The following is a 17,858-nucleotide window of genomic DNA, read 5'->3' as shown; positions in this document are numbered from 1 at the left end:
TTTATATTTATATGAGTTAGGAGTAGGATTACTTTAAGGCTGCATTGGTCTTTTTGTCCAAATTAGACACCCCGTATCCATTTGTATAGAAGAAAACGATAGGCCATGAATAATTATTCTTGGCCTATACTAGCCAGGTTAAGCAATGCTCCCAAGAGCATAGCTCAGTGGTATCCCATCAACTCCAATAAAGAGGAAGTCAGGAGTTCAATCCCCGCCATAAAGGTTTTGGAATAGATAGTTGTATAGTGGGTTTGGCGGTGTTGTGTCTGGCAGTGGGGTCAGTCCAACTAGCTGGATTCGGGTAGGGACCTGGATCCGGCGCGTTAAAAAAAAAAAAAAAAAAAATTGCTCCCAAGATTCGTTACTAGGTACTACTAGTGTGCACTGTATCATTTAGAGAACCTAGACTACATATCTTCGTCGCTGACCCCTATTTCTCGAAAATCTAGACCTCCTTATTCCCCCATGGCGAATTCGCCCAAAATCTAGGGTTTCAACACACCAAGAAGAAGAGTGGGCTTGACCAAACTTCATCTAAGATCAAATGAATTCTTCCAATTTTAAATTCTGTTGTCTATTAATTTTAGGCTTGTTTGTGTTAAAATCTGAATCAGTACATCAACCTTTTAGAAGAGATCCAGGTCATCCACAATGGCATCATGGTGCGTTTCATGATATTAAAGAAAATGTTCGATCAGATGTTCGTCGTATGCTTCATACTCGAGCTGAGGTAATAAGAATTAACTCAATTAATCATTCTAATTTTAATAATCTCATTAATTATTTAGCTATTGAATTTCATTGGCGTTTGTAATTGTCTTTGTAGGTTCCATTCCAGGTTCCACTTGAAGTGAATGTAGTTCTTGTTGGTTTTAGTGGAGATGGAGGGTATAGGTATAAGTTAGATACTCATAACTTGGAAGCGTTTTTGAAATTGAGTTTCCCGACTCATAGACCAGCGTGCTTGGAGACGGGAGAACCACTTGATATCGAACATCATCTTTCATACAATGTGTTTCCAGTAAGTTTTCTGTAAAGATGTTTATGCAATGGTTCCATTTGTGTAGTACTGAACTGGTTTCACGAGGTAGTGGCTTGTTTCAACTGATTTTTTGTTTAGTCTGTGGTTTCTAGGGTAGTTGTGTTATTCAACTGTGATATATTGGATTTTGTAAGCAATGCCATGAGGTGTAACCATACCTGTTTAGCGCGCGACACTACATGTTGCGATCATTTAGCAATGCTGTTTGATCAGATGGTGTCCTGATCATTTTATTTAGTTTACATATAAGGAACATGTTATAAGTGCTGATTATGAAAACCCATTGTTGGAATTAGGAGCTTGTGACTACCTTAAATCAAAGGTCTTCATTATTTATATTGTCTAGTATATGATGGCACAAAATATAAACTAATGTACTGTGAATTCAGATAAGCTTTTCTCTCTGATTTCAATGAAGAAAATACTAACATCTTTTTTTTCAATGAATGTAGGTCGGACAACAAGAGCTGATAGCACTTGAGAAGGCAGTTAAGGGGGCTATGGTTCCTGCCGGTACTGCTAGAGAGGTAAGCAGTATCTTGTTGTCGAGATGCTTTTTGTTTTCACAAATCCTCATCATTTTTTATATATATAAATACAAATATGACATGAATATGTTCTTTGAAATGAATTTAATTACTCAAGTGCGACTTTCAGAATGAATTTGGGAGGGAGGTTCCTTTCTTTGAAGTAGATGCAAAGGCTGTGGAGCCTGTTTTTGAGCACCTATACTCCTACATCTTTGACATGGATGGTAGAAGTGGAGAATCTACAGAAGAGATGGATAGACCTGTTCCTAGTGCAATCTTTGTTGTTAATTTTGATAAGGTCTATTTACTGAACTCATTGTTATTATTCTTAATACTTTTTCATGTTTTGTTTTATTTGCTGAACTGCACTTTTTGTCAGTATACAACTTGCGAATATATGTGGTTGTGTGATTGCTTTGTAGCTGCTGCTAATACATATTTTTCAGGTCAGAATGGATCCAAGGAACAAGGAATTTGATCTCGATAGTTTGATGTATGGGACCATACCTGAGCTTACAGAGGAAGAAATGAAAAAACAGGAAGCAGAATACATTTATCGTTATCGCTACAATGGTGGAGGGGCATCTCAAGTTTGGTTAGGATCTGGCAGGTAAGTTTGGAGCAATGCAAATGGATGGAGTAAATTGTAATGTTGATCCGTTGATGTGCTTTCTGCTTAAAAGCATACCATCCTATTATTTTTCTCAAAATTTTGAATCTCTTAGCTTATCCAGATTTTTTTTGTTTGTATCTCTAATATCTACACATCCCTTGATATTCAATTTCTGGATTCTTTTGCTTTTATTTTAGTAGCTTAGGTGATGATATGCCTAGAATTCAGATCACCAGATAACATTTCTTTTTGATTTGAGTGCTGGGGAAAGTCATGAAATATATCCATATTTAATTGTCTGACGTTCTATACACTGCTTTGAAATACTACAACTGGTCACACTTGTGGCTGATATTGGTAACTTTTGTTTTCTTCCCTTTGGGTTTAATCATCTGTCTCTGTTTTCCAGATTTGTTGTTGTCGACCTCTCTGCTGGTCCTTGCACATATGGAAAGATAGAAACTGAAGAGGGAAGTGTTAGTTATAGAACACTCCCTCGGTTATCTAACTTATTGTTTCCAAAAGGTTCAATGGCTGCTAGTGTTTCATCTACTCAAAATATCTTCATGGGTCAGCTTGGAGCTTTGATTTCGACTACCATTCAACATGTTATAGCTCCCGATGTTAGGTACTTTTTGTTTTATATATTCATACACTAAGAGAACATTAGGGCATTACTTTTTGAGTTTGCAAATCTCTGTAAAAGCTGTTTCCTTACAGGACTCTTCACAGTTTTGGATTTACTCTATTTATGACTCGTCTTTTGGTCAATATTGATCTGACAAACATCCTGTTGCCTATAAACCCCTATCTGTGTCTGATTCCTTCCTAATCAGTATTTTATTTTCTTATTTGCTGGTCTTTCTCTCCGGGCCCCTGGTAATAGAAAGGAAGGTCATGTAACATTGAGCACTGTGTCCTTGTCAACACTTTGTATTTGGGGTTGATATTTTACTTTGAGGATATTATGTTAGGATGTATATGTACGTCGTGTGCAAATCCTGCATTTTAAACATGTTTGCTTTATTTGCACAGATTTGAAACTGTTGACTTGGCAAAGAGATTGCTCGTACCTATCATTGTTCTTCGTAATCATAATCGGTACAACATTATGGATGGAGGGCATAACTACAGTATAGATGTCCAAGCAATTGAAGCAGAGGTTAGTTGTTTCCGCAGATGGAATTCTGGAGTGTCATAGTTTTTATGTTAAATTACTGTTTAAGAATCTCCACTCAATATTTTTTGTTTTCCAGGTGAAGAAAATGGTGCATACTCACCAAGAAGTAGTTATAATTGGAGGTTCACATGCTCTACATCGCCATGAAAAGCTATCTATTGCTGTTTCTAAAGCTATGCGAGGTCATTCTCTACAAGAAACCAAGCCGGATGGACGTTTTCATGTCCATACCAAGACATATTTGGATGGTCCGATACTTAAAGAAGTTGGTGCATCTTTCTTTCGCCTTCATGTTTTTGTTTATCATCTAATCATAAAATACTTCCCATGCTATATTACATCCTGTCCTGCTTGTCACTTGTTAATCAACTCCGCAATGAAAACCCGTATAAGCGGCCAAGGAAATACCATCCTTTAGAGCTTAAAGAAATAGCTTTTATCATTTTTGGAAGGACTTGAATGATTTTCGAAAGAAGCCTACAGCTCTTTCGCGAAACAATAGTCTAGGAACACATTTCCAATAGAGAGGAAAGGTCTAATTTTGATTTTTTAGATAATATACCTCCAGACATTCTAAGCTGGGTGGAAAAGGACTAGCATGTAGTGTCTATTTCTTAATAAAACTCATTTCTTTGGATTATGTCTTGCTCTGAAAATTTTATATAGCATGCGTTTTTCTTTTTAGTTTATTTTTGTTATTTAATCTTATCATCTCTACTATCTATCACAGGTTATTAGGGTGTATTTACAAAGTCTGAGAAACATAATCTGTTTAAGCTTCCTAGTACAACTCCAAATTGCCTCTTCTTGATCTGTGGACTCCGATATTGTAGGAAATGGAACGTTCTGGGGATGTGCTTGCTGCAGGTTTACTTGAAGTTTCCGATCCTTCACTATCAAGTAAATTTTTCCTCCGCCAGGTTTGTCTATATGTTCCCTTTATGTATTTCTAGGTTAGCCTGTTTTAAATCCTAATGGGTGCATAAACAATTCATGCGAATAGGATCAGTAACTTTAATTTGATTTCTTCAGAACTGGATGGAAAATTCCGATGGCGCAAGTGATTCCGTCATAAAGCACCGACCTATTTGGGAAACATACAGCCCTAAACGTGGCAATATAAAGAAGAAGGACAAACAAAAGAAACTAGGAGATCTGTACAGAACTTACGGTACCAGAGTAATTCCTGTGTAAGCACATGATGTCGTCTCCCTTAAATTTCCTGCTCAGTTAGTTCTTTTGATATTACAAACAAGAAAAGTGATGCTTTAGTTTTTGTCACAGCGAATATTTTAATGATGGTAGAATATCATAATTGCTATGGATAATGGTATAGCTTGTTGATGATGCTATACTAGTATGTAAGTGTTTCAATGATTCCGCTGGGTTAAAAGTTACAACTAGTGAAAATATGACCCCATTGTAGTGTAGACAAGACTGTCTATTGATTCAAATGAGAGTCTCTGTTATCTATTAACATCATTAAGAATGGAGTTTCCAGGAGTTGTGTAGCGCATATCTTTATATGGTGTGATTTTGTAATTGCAGGATAGCTACCGAGTTATGATTACTTAGTACTTACAAATTTGATGATATGCTATTATACATGATCTTTGTAGCTAGTGCGTTGAAATACTATTCAAATTGAATTATGTTCGGCAATAACTAGGATTCACATTTATCTTCACTTGGCAGCTTTGTACTGTCACTGGCGGATGTTGATGAGAACCTTCTAATGGAAGACGAGAGTCTTGTATGGACAAGTAAGGATGTTGTAATTGTTCTTCAGCATCAAACTGAAAAGATACCTCTGAGGTGAGTAGTAAATTGATTTTTTTATTTTATTTTCTTTTTCTTCACATGTAGTAGATGTAGACAGTGACCAAAAGTTTCCTAAAGATCTTTCTACATAGGTCCTTGAATGTAGCATGGTACAGTGTGGCATGTCCAAATTGGAAAGTTATTTCTCTTTGTAGAGCAGCATTTCTCTTAAACATTCCAGTATCATTCCATCACAATAATTTTCTTCTTGATCTACGTTTTCCGAACAGTTATGTTTCAGAGACAGAAAGAAGGTATGCCTATCCATCACAAGCCCAACGCCACATTATAGCTGGCCTAGCTTCTGCAGTGGGAGGGTTAAGCGCACCATACGAGAAGGCCTCACATGTCCATGAAAGGCCCATGGTCAATTGGCTCTGGGCGGCTGGGTGTCATCCATTTGGACCATTCTCTAATACTTCTGAAGTCAGCCAAATGCTTCAGGATGTTGCTCTGGTAAACGGAAATTCATCCTTGTCATCATCTTCTTTTGGTTGAAACTAAGACTTCATGTTATCCTGCCTCCAAGTTATAACTTGATCAGTGAATTCCTCGTCAGCAGTGCTGTCATATATACTATTTTCAACGAGAGAAATCTGGTGAAGTGAATATGGATTGATGTTGCACAATCTAAGATGTTAGATACTTGGATGTAATTCATGAGCAAGTCGTAGGAGTCACCCTTCCCTAGTTGTCAACCAGGGGATCCCTGAGGCCATAACTTTACCTGATACTGATATATGACTGCCTGATCAAATTATCTACTAGTCTATCGGTGAATTTCACTTGATGGTGAGTTGAAGTGAGTCATCAGCAAAACAGTTTGCACTGCACTGATGGTAGATCAGACACTTTTGCCCACATACCACACTTAAACTCCTTTTATCTCTCTACTATTATTAATCTATATTGTTTTACATTTCCTTGTGTAATTTCATTAAAAGTGCACATGTTAACTGAAGCATTCGTTATTGATGAATTTCACTTTCTTGTAGAGGAGCAATATGTATTCGCGGGTTGATGCTGCACTTCACAAAATTCGTGATACTTCAGAGGTAAGGACAGTGCTTCTTGGATTTTTGTTTTATACATATTATCTATTTGATAAACGTTAAGTATGCTAAAAATGTCTCATCCATTCAGACTGTCCAAAGTTTTGCTGCTGAATATCTGAAAACACCTCTTGGTGAGCCAGTCAAAGGTAAAAAGAACAAGACAATCACTGAGCTGTGGGTGGAAAAGTTTTACAAGAAGACGACCCACTTACCAGAACCATTCCCACATGAGTTAGTTGAAAGATTAGAGAAATATTTGGATGTAAGTGATTTTTAGATGATTAACTATATGCCAGTGTGTCTCTTCAACTGTTTAAGTTAATCTTTAAGGGCTGGCAATACCTTTACATATGAATCATAACAAACAACAGTATCCTTATTTCTACTGTTCTTGAATGACAGAGTCTTGAAGAACAGCTTGTAGATCTTTCGTCCTTGTTATATGATCATCGGCTAGAGGAGGCACACTTGAACAGTTCAGAAATCTTCCAAAGTACCATGTTTACCCAGAAGTAAGTATATTTTGATCTGTTCTAAATGGACCATTCTGGAATTTAATTATGTAATCCTTTCCTTGATTATAAAACAGTGTAGTGCATAAACTTCAATGTTAAATTTTTTTCTGTATGTCAAATGCAGCTATGTGGATCATATCTTGGCTGCTGAAAGGGAGAAGATGAGGTGTTGCGAGATCCAGTACAAATTCCCAGTTCAATCGTCTCAAGCATTTATCTATGGGGGAATACTCATTGCCGGATTCTTTGTATATTTTGTTGTTATTTTCTTTTCTAATCCTGTTAGATGACCAGATTCATTGGAATTGTGATTAGAAAGAATTTTGCTAACATGTTGAAGTATACCATACTGTGTAATAGGAGTTGAATTTTAATTGAATTGAATTAGATGAAAATCAGAGGTCTTATTGTCAGTTTATTACCAGCCCGTAAAGAGATTTGACGTAACTGTGCACTCGGTTAGTACCTTGAGCTCTAAGTAGTTGCTAAAAAAAGAAATTCGTTGAGCATACAAGGAAAGCGTGACGCTTATTGGGTCCTAATGGAATTAGGAAAGTCTCTACAGTTCAATGTATATATGCTCAGCACAATAGGGAAATACAACTCGAGACAACATATGGCCGAGTTAGAAACACTTTCAGGAGTAAATCCCATTGATGATGACCTCGTCTCCAAGGGTTTAATTTTCTCGATTAGGTATCGCAACAACCAAAGGAGTTTGGAAGAATACATCTCTGGAAACTGTTCCAGGTATCCAGAAACACAGCTTTACCATGCCGATTATGACGATATCGAGGCTAATACTGACAAGATGCATTCTTACGATGAGCTTTTAACATGGATCCCTCATCCTCCTATTAAAACACGACCCGATTTCGATCTCATTGTCGGTCTTGCAACATTTTGGTTTGTTTTTCTTTACCCACTGCCAACATAAGCGATCCTATCTACATCTGTAATCCTTCCACCTTAGAATCTGTTGATCTGCCGAGATTAACATCACCCAAAAGTTGTGGTCAGCGGACTTGGTTACCATCATCTGACAGGGGAGTACAAAGTTGTTAGAATTTACTATACTGATGTGAAGGCTTCGGTTGGGCACGTTGAGGTGTACACTATAGGAGATACTGACAATGGGTGGAGAGACAAAGGAGTAATTGACTACTCACTGTGCTCAACCCCCGATGTCTTTGTCGATGGAGCTCTTCACTGGTTAGAATATAAGGACTGGAGTATTGTTGCTTTTGATTTGGAAGATCAGGAGTTCTGCTTGATGCAGTCGCCACCTTATTTCCATGACCTTTCCTGCATGTATTCGTTCTGGGCAGGATATCAGTATAGTTTACTCCAGGATTTCAGAGGGAAATTTCAACTCAAAGTGTTGGGAGGGTATTTATATTTTGTGCACCGTCGTGGTGATGATAATTGAAGAAAGAGATTCTTGGAGGTGGATCAGGAAGTTCAGTATTGAAAGCCTGCACAAGAATGAAGAATATGAACCGTTTGCCTTGACGAAAAACAATGAAGTTCTGCTATGGAACAATGGAACGAATCTCTCTTGTTATGATCCTAGCACTTCAACTGTAAGATTACTCACAGACAATGATTTTGGTATGTGTTTTGAATATTTTCAGGCACTTGCTCATGTGACGACCTCTATTTCATTAAAAGCTATTGAAGAAAAGTACAAAATGCCAAGAGAAACTGATCAAGTATGTGCATCAGATCCCGAAAGCGAAGCAGAAAAGCTCGGGTAAACGGCACTGAAAATTGATGTTTAGATTATATTCAAGAACTTCCGGTTATTTGTGTAGTTGTTTGATGTTTAGATATTATATTCAAGAACTTCCGGTTATTTGTGTCCTTGTTAAACAAGGATCTCCTATTAGCTGGTCATTGAGGTTGTAAAATGAAGGCACCATTGTTTCTTTCTGCACACAACTGATTTGATATACTCTTTCTATGTAAATTCAAGTTTCGAGCTAGCACAACCATACCGTACTTGCGGCTTTCTTGCATCAAATTTGATAAACTGCTCCAGGGTCTAGTTGAGGTCTACTAATGCTTCTGTTTTCAATCCAAAAAATAAATATACAGAGATATTCCTTTGTTGGTCCAAACAAGGTTAAAGATTTCAAATAACCGAAGCAACCAAAATACATTCACTAGTAACAATTGCAATTCACTTAAAAAAAAGACACACATGATAACAAAGAAAATGCGCGAGAAAAACCAAGACAGAACATCAAGATAATGGTGTATCTCATTCTACACCAGCGCGTTTCAAGACAGAGAAACAGAAAGAATTAGTACGGGGATGCCAATACATCCCAATCATATCACCTTCCTTGAGATCCCTCCTGTGAACAAAATCCCTGACCCAAAATGTAGAGATTATAAAGGATTCATCAATGGTGGACTTCTTAATGAACAAAGAATGCTCACTTTTAGTATCCAAATCCCTGATGATGATCGGAATCTGTTGCCCACGCTCAATCAAGCTCAAAACCAGTTGATGATTCCAATACCTAAAGATATTGTTGTAAACCGGTACAGGATCCAAAACTAGCCCGCCAAGAGATCCAATATCAACCGGTGCAAGTGTTTTCCTAATCTCCCATTGTTTCATCAAGTCCAATGGCATGTTTGAATCCTCTCTTACATCCACCAAATCACAACGAATTGATTGCAGAGGAAACCTTCCACTGCCAACTCCTTTTTCTTCTTCAGCTTTGGAAGGGATCCAGTGAAAGCAAGGTTTCAAATTCATTTTGATCAAAACAAAAAAAGAAAAACTAAAGAGAGAATCAAAAGATAATGAAGGTTGTAGGAAAATTGGGACTGGGTGAGGGTTTAAAGAGAGACAAAAACATAATTATAGAAAAAATAAAAAAGGAAACAATAGATATTCATAATAATATCAGAATTCATTAGTATGTATGTTTACCAAATTTAAAGAGAATCAAAAGAGAATTAGGAAAGTCTTTATACATTTAATTAAGTTGCCAGAAATGCAAAGGGTTTTAATTGCGTGGTGAGAATGGAAACTGAAGAGTTGCTCAGTAACCTGCAAATGCGGTACAAAATTCAAAACCCTGACCGTATTATCTGAACAGGTAAATTGTAAACCCTGGAAGATGAAGCACAACGCATTTAAAACAGGGTAGCCAAATTATTACCATTAAAATGATTCAATGAATATTGGTCTGGCTTAAGGCTACTTTGCCTCAGGCCGTTGAAACGCTCAATATAACTCGAGTTCCATAGATTTGGCCTTAACTCGAGTTCCAATAGAGTTGGCCTTGTATTCAGCTCGTCAGAACATAGCTTGAAAAGAATTTTATTCTTGAAATGTGAGGCTTGGTATAACTAAGCTGAAACTCTTCAAGAGTAATATTTCGCCCACACGGAGTTTGGCTTTAACTCAGGTTCAGCTTGTATGATTTTACGCCTTTCAACATTACACCAGTTAAATCTGGTATCAGGCGGACATGGCTTAAACTAGTCATTATTAGACAAGATGATTCGTTGTTCTACTCAAAGTTCATGTATTCGTTCTCTGAAAAATAAATCAAGTGAGACCAGACTTATGCTTAATTGAGCTTGTCACTTGAGTTCATAACACAAACAAGTTCTGGCAAGCAGAATTGAAGAAATCATACAAGCAAGTGTAATGAAAACCCGCAATTTGATTTAAGAGAAAACTTTGCTACTTGGGGACATCAACATTTTCTCAAACATCATAATGTAACATAGAAAGCCAAGAAGATTAGCATATTCAGAAGCAAGAGTAGACCAGTTAATAAGTAAAATTACACCTAACATGAGTTAATTCTAAACACTGGGATGTTTACCTTTACCATCTTTTTGTTGCAGCTGTTGCTGTTCTAACATAAACTGACTGAATTGTCTTGATCTTTCTCTCATACTTGAAACAATCTCTTCAGTAGTTTTGCGTATTTGTTTCGGCAAATAGACTTCCATGTAATCGAACCACTCACCCAGTGTCATCTTCTCAAAATCAACTTTATTTTCCTCAACCAAGTTTTCTCTGACACCACCGTCTGAAGTACTTGCAAACTCTTCACATAATTCCTCCTCCTGCAAAATTGATTCTTCGCAATTCCTGGTATCCTCTTCAGGATCCGGAACTCGAACATCTTCGGTAGCTTTTCCTTTCTGCTGAGCAGCTCTTCGAGTTGCTGTTCTCTTCTTCCTCGCGGCAGGAGCTTCTTTCCCCTCTTCTTCACATTTCTCTAACTCCATATTCTGATCTATGTTTAAATTCAGCAGACTCTTCTGCACCTCACAAACATCATCTAGAGTGTGTTTTTGCTCATCCGCCGAAACCCTACTGCTCTCTCCAACAATACCATTAGATACTTCTACTGTACAATTCACCTGTTCTGCAGCTACATTCTCAGACACCTCCACATTCTCCGAAACCAGAACTGGAACGACGGTTTCCTCCTTGCAACCTCTCCCTCTTCTGGTACCTCGTCCTCCTCCTCGACGTGTTTTCTTTGGTTCCACATGAATTGCATTTTCTTGTTTCTCTGCACCAATCTCTTGCTCTAATTCTGAAATTGGCTGAACTTTTGGTTCTGGAACTTGGGGAACTTTCAGTATGTCTTCAGCTTCATCAGACTCTACTTTCTTAGGTCTTCCTCGCTTCGGCCTACTCTCTGCAACAGCAGAAGAAGCTGGTACACTAGAAACAGGTGCAACAGCTAAATTCTTTGGAGCAGCACGTCGCCTAGGATTCCTCCTCACTTGCTCTTCTTCTTCCTCTACTAAATCAACATTTTTCCTACCATTTCTAGTTTGGGGTTTCGTCAAAACCCTAACTTCTTCAATAATTTGAACTTTTAGAGAAGTACGTTCCCCAATTTTAATGATATCTTCATCTCTAAGATCAAAATCAGTTAAAGCCCTAATTTGATTTTCATTCAAAAAGGTACCGTTTGATGAATCTAAATCAGAAATGACCCATTTATTATTCTTAAAAGCAATTACTAGGTGGTTTGATGAAATACCAGAATCTCTAATTGCGAAAGTATTACCTTTCATAACTCTTCCAATTTTGATTACTGAAGATGATCCTGCTTTGCAATCCATGGTTTCTCCTTCTTTTGGACCTTTTTCTACTATTAATCTCAGTGTAGATCCTTCCATTATGCTTGTAAAAGAAGCGAAATTGAAAACACTAGAAATGTTGAAGTAAGGGAATTTAGAAGTTAAGGTTTTGAAGGATTTTCTATTTGGGGAGATTTTTGCATTTCTTGAGCGCGCGATTTCTCTTTCGATAGCAGGACGTAGTAATTTCAAATATGTGTGGTTAAGGAAGATAAAGACTGAGTTTTTTTTTTTTTTTTTTATGAAAGCAACAATGACTTAATAGACTGATATACGCTTCGAAAAAAGAAAAGCAAATGTGAAAAATACTAGAACCCCCAACTATATGGGTTCAAACATATAGAAGCCCAACTAAATGGATCATCCACTGTCAACTACATACTTTAAGAAAATGATATTACTAGGCCCAAAAAATCAAATTTTTTCAGATCTGGCTCATAATTAATTATTACGAATTTTAATAATACCAAGGCTACCCTTTAATATTTATACAAGAGGAATAACAGAAGATACTTTCATTTTCTATTTCATTTTCTTTCTCCGTCTAAAACCAGAGTTGCTCTCATAGATTCATTTTCTAGGGTTTTATCTATTCGGTTGTACAAGATGTAATCTTCTGATTTGATTTCACATCAACAATTTGCAAGCAAATCGATCTGTGATTTAGAAAGAATCAATTATGTATAGAGATTTTTGTTCTACTCTATCTTCTGCTAAAAGAATTTAGTGGTTTTCGATCTATGTCATCTATGGATGCCGATGTACGACGAAGAGGAAAAAATGACATCAATCTCTACTTCTGTATCTGTATCTACTGATGATGTTTGTAGATCATCATTTGTTTGTGAATAAGTCGAAATCGAGATGCAGAGACAATGGAATTCGTCATCAACTATTAGATCTGAAGATTCAACAACAAAAAGTGAGAAAATAAGTTTCTCCTTCTAATCCTGTTTAATTCAATTAAAATTCCTAGTTATGTGATCCGAAAATAAAATTGACTCTAATTTGTTGTTTCGAAGCTACTTCAGGTAAGGTTTTCTATTTAATTCAATAGGTTTTCCTGATTTAGTAGTTCTACTTTCTTAGTTTGATAAGGTTCTGATTTTTGTTTCGTTGACTTTATTCAGATCGGAGAAGAACATTATTTTTATTGAATCAACAGGTTTTGAATCTAGGTATGTTTAGGTTTGTTGTTTGTTTCTGCCGATTTGTTGATAATACTAGTTAAATTCTCCATTTAATAAAAACGCTGATCTCTCATAATTCTAATGGAGCTAGTTGTGGACTCTTGTTGGTGTTTTTATGTTGCTTATCTTGACTATATATGTTGAGTTTGGTTAACGAATCTATGGTGGTGTTGATGGTGGAGATGCAGAATCTGGAGGAGTATGAGGAGGATGTGGTGGTAGAGGTGGTGGTATTGGAGCAGGTTTGAAGGAGGATTTTGAAGTCAGTGGTGGTGTTTTTCAGAATTGATGAATTGAAGGAGATGATGAGAAGATAAAGGATGAACTATTTTAAGTTTCTACTACTGGTGCTAGTGGTGACAGGTAATTAGCTGATTTCACAAGGTTCTCTTCTTTTTTAAATGTTTATGTTTTTTTTGTGATCAAGGTTAACTTGTTCTGATAAATTTACTACGGTAGCATCCCTGTCAATGATTGGTTTTTACTGTTGACTTATGCATCCTTGTAAAGGTAGTATATGGATTTTGTAATGTATATCAAAGGGGTCAATGCTTTCCGTTGAATGAATGTATATCAAAAGGTAGTATATGGATATAGGTCTGCACATTACATCTGTTTAACTGCACATTAGACAAGCCATATGCATGACAGTTTGCACATTTAACTAGCATTGGCAACTATATATGTGTAACTAGTAGTTACACATCTAATCAAATGTGTAACTTCTAGGTACACAAGCTAAATGAATGTGTATCTACTAGTTACACATGCAAATTAGATGTGTGACTTATAGTTACACATGTTAATTTGATGGTATATGCATATGTAACCTAATATGAAACTTCTATCTAACTGTAACATTTTTAATTTTACCTTCTTTTTGTAGAGTCTGTAACTCTGTAAGGGTGAACTATTAAGTTTTGTATACTTGCTCTAGTTTATTCAGTTATGAGATAGATTTGACTATTCTGTGTCCATTGGTTTTTGATTTTTGGATGTCCTGTTTTGTTCATTTGTATGAGAAGTGTTCTAGCTGCTATGGTACTGATATCATTTGCTTGTCATGTAGTTACTAAGAAGGCTGACCCCAAGGTGCTGGCTAACAAAGCTTCCAAGGCTGTCAAAGCTGGAGCATCAACCATTAAGAAGAAGGCTAAGAATATCTGCACATCAGTCATATTTCACAGGCCAAAGACATTGCAGAAGGCAAGGAATCCCAAGTACCAATATATTAGTGCACTACCAAGGAACAAGCTGGACCATTACCAGATCCTGAAATACCCACTCACCACCGAGTCCGCAATGAAGAAGATTGAAGACAACAAGAAGAAGAAAACAAGGATGCTTTCAAGAAGATGTACAACATCCAGACAGATAAAGTGAACACCGTTATCAAGTAAGCCTTCTTGATTACTTACGACTAGCTACTTCTTTTTCTTGAAAGGTAGTATATGGATATAGGTCTGGAATGGTTTCACTTAACTCATACATCTGTTTAACTGCACATCACACAAGCCATATGCATGACAATTTGCACGTTTAACTAGCATTGGCAGACTATGGATGTGTAACTAGTAGTTACACATGCTAATTAAATATGTAACTTCTAGGTACACAAGCCAAATAAATGTGTATCTACTAGTTACACATGCAAATTAGATGTGTAACTTATAGTTACACATGCTAATTTGATGGGATATGCATATGTAACTTATAGTTACACATGCTAATTTGATGGATATGTTATAGTGGTTATATTTATGAAATTGAGAAAAGAACATCAAGTCCTAGTAGTAGGGAGTAGTAGTGGATGCAGATTAGACTAATTAGATGCAGGTTATACTTATAGTTACACATAATAATTAGATGTGTAATTTCTAGTTACACATGATGATTGTATGTGTAACTTATGCTAATATGCATGTGTAACTATTGTTTACATGTGTAACTACTGATTACACATGCATTTTGTTTTCCTGGGTTCATATCTATACCCTGCTGAATCAGTTGTGTGATCATTTTTTGCGATATTAATGTGCTAGCACAAGGTTCCCAGGTGTTTGTATTATTCTGCCAGTATAATTACTGTCTGAAGCTTTACTTTCTGTTGCTTAAAATGTCCTTCGGTCATCTATAATATGAAAATGGCTTAGGTACATCTAGACTAGCGCTGTAAAACGTCTTTCTGTTAATACAATGCTAACAACGTCTTTCTGCTGAAGCAGTGATATCTTAATTGAGCTTCTCATTCACTTGCAAGGTTAACTGTATTATTTTATGACTGGTAATTGCTTGATAGTCACCTCTCGTTTTTGCTAGTGTTATTCATTTAGAGATGGATTTGTTGATTTTATGTTGACATATCTAAGTCAGATGCATGTGTAACTCCTAGTTACATAATTCAGATGCATGTGTATCTGCAAGTTACACATGTTAATTAGATGTGTAACTTTTACTTACACATACTGATTTTGGGTACACATATCAATATGTATGTGTAACTCCTAGTTACACTAGTCATATGCATGTGTAACTGCTAGCTACACTAGCCAGATGAATGTGTATCTCCTAGTTACACATGTTATATGCATGTGTAACTCTCAGTTACACAATTCAGATGCATGTGTAACCGCTAGCTACACTAGTCAGATGCTTGTGAAACTGAAATATACATTGTTTTATGTACTGTTCATTTTAATCGTATAAATACTGATTGCTTGTTGTTATATTTCAGGTTTTAGATAACTTCATAAAAGCTAATTGCTTAAACGTGGTAATGGTCTCGCTGGAACTGGAGTTGACGCTGAATACACAAGTCAGATGCATGTGTAACTCTCAGTTACACTAGATAGACACATATGTAACTCTCAATTACACTAAACAGATGCGTGTGTAACTTCTAGTTACACATGCTAAGAAATTATTGTAAATGAATATTAAAGTAATAACTTTTTTTTTGTGTTTTTTTTTTTGATGTCTATTTATTTGCATATATATACAAGTGTAACTTTGCATTACACATATCATAAGGATGTGTAACTTCTGGTTACACATGCCATATGCATGTGTAACTTCTGTTTACACCTTCGCACTGTATTTTAATAATTTCGGGCCTAGATTTAATAATTTTGGGCCTAGATTTTTTTTTTTTATTTAATTATGGGCTTGACAATATGCATAAGGGTATCAAGGTCTTTTAAAAACTCGGGGCCTAGATTTAAACTTTTTTTAATTAAGGGCCTCATATTATGGGTTATCCATGGGTTGGGCCTGAGCCTAATTTCCCCAAAGAAAATTGGGTAAGGGGACTCGCTCTACCCGGTACATATCCAATAATCCATGGGTCGGCCATACTGTTGTCGGTTCTCCTCTTGGGATAAATCATGAAAATTTTCGGGGCGTCTAGAATTGCCAAAAAACTGCTAAAAAAGAAACTTTATAACTAAAATTGAGTCAAAATTACGATCAAAACTTACAAACAAATATCATCTCTCAAAATAACTTAAAAGCAACGTTTACTACCTCAACAAAATAAGCAATACACAAGAATAATCGATAAAGAATAAGTATTGTAAGCATCGTTAGAATAATTTTTTATTTTTTTTAAAGTTGAATAAAATTTAACAAAATAAACTTCAATAATAATATCTGAATTATCAAGATCTGAAAGATCTGAATTCTATCAAGTATGAAACTTGTAATTTATCTTTTAAGATATGAGTTCAACAAGAACAAGTCTTGTTTTTTATCTCAAACAATAAGGACTTAAACTATCTTGATTCATCACGTACTACTTGTGATATTCCTATTATAAAGACAACCAATATAATGCGGAAAAAGAAAACACATAATACACCAGAATTTTGTTAACAAGAAAAACTGCACTAGCAGAAAAACAGATGGAGCTCATCCAACTTTGAACACCACACTGTATTAAACATTATCTTACTATCAAACTTCGGAATAGAATGTTGTTGAGACCAAATTAACCCTCCAAGAAATTAAACTGTAGTCGTAGTCCTTACGTCTCTTGAACCTCGCAAGTTTCTACGCACTTGATTCCTTTAGCTGGCGTCCTTTACAGACTAATAGTTACTTTAACCTTAGTGAAGACTTTGATACATATATACTCTAACATAAAAGCCTATTTTGGTATCCCTTTTGATATGTTCTAATCTAGGTTTGTAAATATGTTTGCAGTAGACAAAGTCCAGCAAACCTCACGGATCTGGGATACTTAACTCTTATCAAAGAGAAGCCTGGGTCACTAACCACCTCTCAAGAAAAATCCAAACAAATCAAAGAAGAGTTTAGATATCTATCTTGAGGAATCACAAAGTAGGTCACAAAATGAGCAATATACAAGAATAATCGATAAGATTAGGTACTACAATCATCATCAAATTCAAATTTAACCAAATAAACTTCAATAATTCATAGATGATAGATATATGACTTAGTTAATGTAACAGAAAAACGTTAATAGTCTACTTCAAATATTATTTTTTCTTCCTTAAAACAATAAGAATAAATCCTTACAAGGAGTAAACTAGAAACAAGAGAGAGGAAATGAAGGAAATATGCAACATATTCATATTCACTTCCAGTATCGGTCCATGTAGCCTAAATATTTGCCATATCTTCCTCAATCTCATGATGTTTTATAGCAACACATTTTACCTTGTTATCTACTTTTGTTAGCCCTTTGAGATTCTTATGAAATAAAATCAAGGAAGTATGATCATAAGAACTATTAGATAAAGGAGAATAACT

At 35.9% G+C, this 17,858-nt stretch overlaps 3 protein-coding genes across 3 annotated transcripts; 2 read left to right on the top strand and 1 right to left on the bottom strand.

The window, feature by feature from the left end:
• Window positions 1-404: 404 nt before the first annotated feature.
• Window positions 405-7,157, top strand: LOC113333099. The gene is made up of 16 exons (XM_026579588.1): window positions 405-733; window positions 830-1,024; window positions 1,498-1,572; window positions 1,703-1,873; window positions 2,022-2,185; window positions 2,598-2,816; window positions 3,224-3,350; window positions 3,445-3,633; window positions 4,202-4,288; window positions 4,401-4,558; window positions 5,064-5,183; window positions 5,420-5,645; window positions 6,185-6,244; window positions 6,333-6,506; window positions 6,647-6,756; window positions 6,884-7,157. The coding sequence occupies exons 1-16, from the start codon at window positions 548-550 to the stop codon at window positions 7,047-7,049; spliced, it is 2,427 nt and encodes an 808-aa protein (XP_026435373.1). The 5' UTR covers window positions 405-547; the 3' UTR covers window positions 7,050-7,157.
• A 1,829-nt stretch (window positions 7,158-8,986) lies between these two features.
• Window positions 8,987-12,112, bottom strand: LOC113332947 (FHA domain-containing protein At4g14490-like). The gene is made up of 2 exons (XM_026579441.1): window positions 10,614-12,112; window positions 8,987-9,489 (listed from the first exon to the last, which is right to left on the bottom strand). Exons 1-2 carry the CDS (start codon window positions 11,932-11,934, stop codon window positions 9,023-9,025), a joined length of 1,788 nt encoding a protein of 595 aa, XP_026435226.1. The 5' UTR covers window positions 11,935-12,112; the 3' UTR covers window positions 8,987-9,022.
• Window positions 12,113-13,021: 909 nt separating this feature from the next.
• LOC113332777 (60S ribosomal protein L23A-like) lies at window positions 13,022-14,468 on the top strand. The gene is made up of 3 exons (XM_026579292.1): window positions 13,022-13,083; window positions 13,274-13,448; window positions 14,155-14,468. Exons 2-3 carry the CDS (start codon window positions 13,406-13,408, stop codon window positions 14,466-14,468), a joined length of 357 nt encoding a protein of 118 aa, XP_026435077.1. The 5' UTR covers window positions 13,022-13,083; window positions 13,274-13,405.
• The last annotated feature ends 3,390 nt before the right edge of the window (window positions 14,469-17,858 follow it).

The sequence above is a fragment of the Papaver somniferum genome, unplaced genomic scaffold (genome assembly GCF_003573695.1).
Source record: "Papaver somniferum cultivar HN1 unplaced genomic scaffold, ASM357369v1 unplaced-scaffold_132, whole genome shotgun sequence".
Lineage (NCBI taxonomy): Eukaryota > Viridiplantae > Streptophyta > Magnoliopsida > Ranunculales > Papaveraceae > Papaver > Papaver somniferum.
The sequence above is the reverse complement of the archived record's forward strand: the minus strand, read 5'-3'. Positions and strand labels throughout refer to the sequence as shown.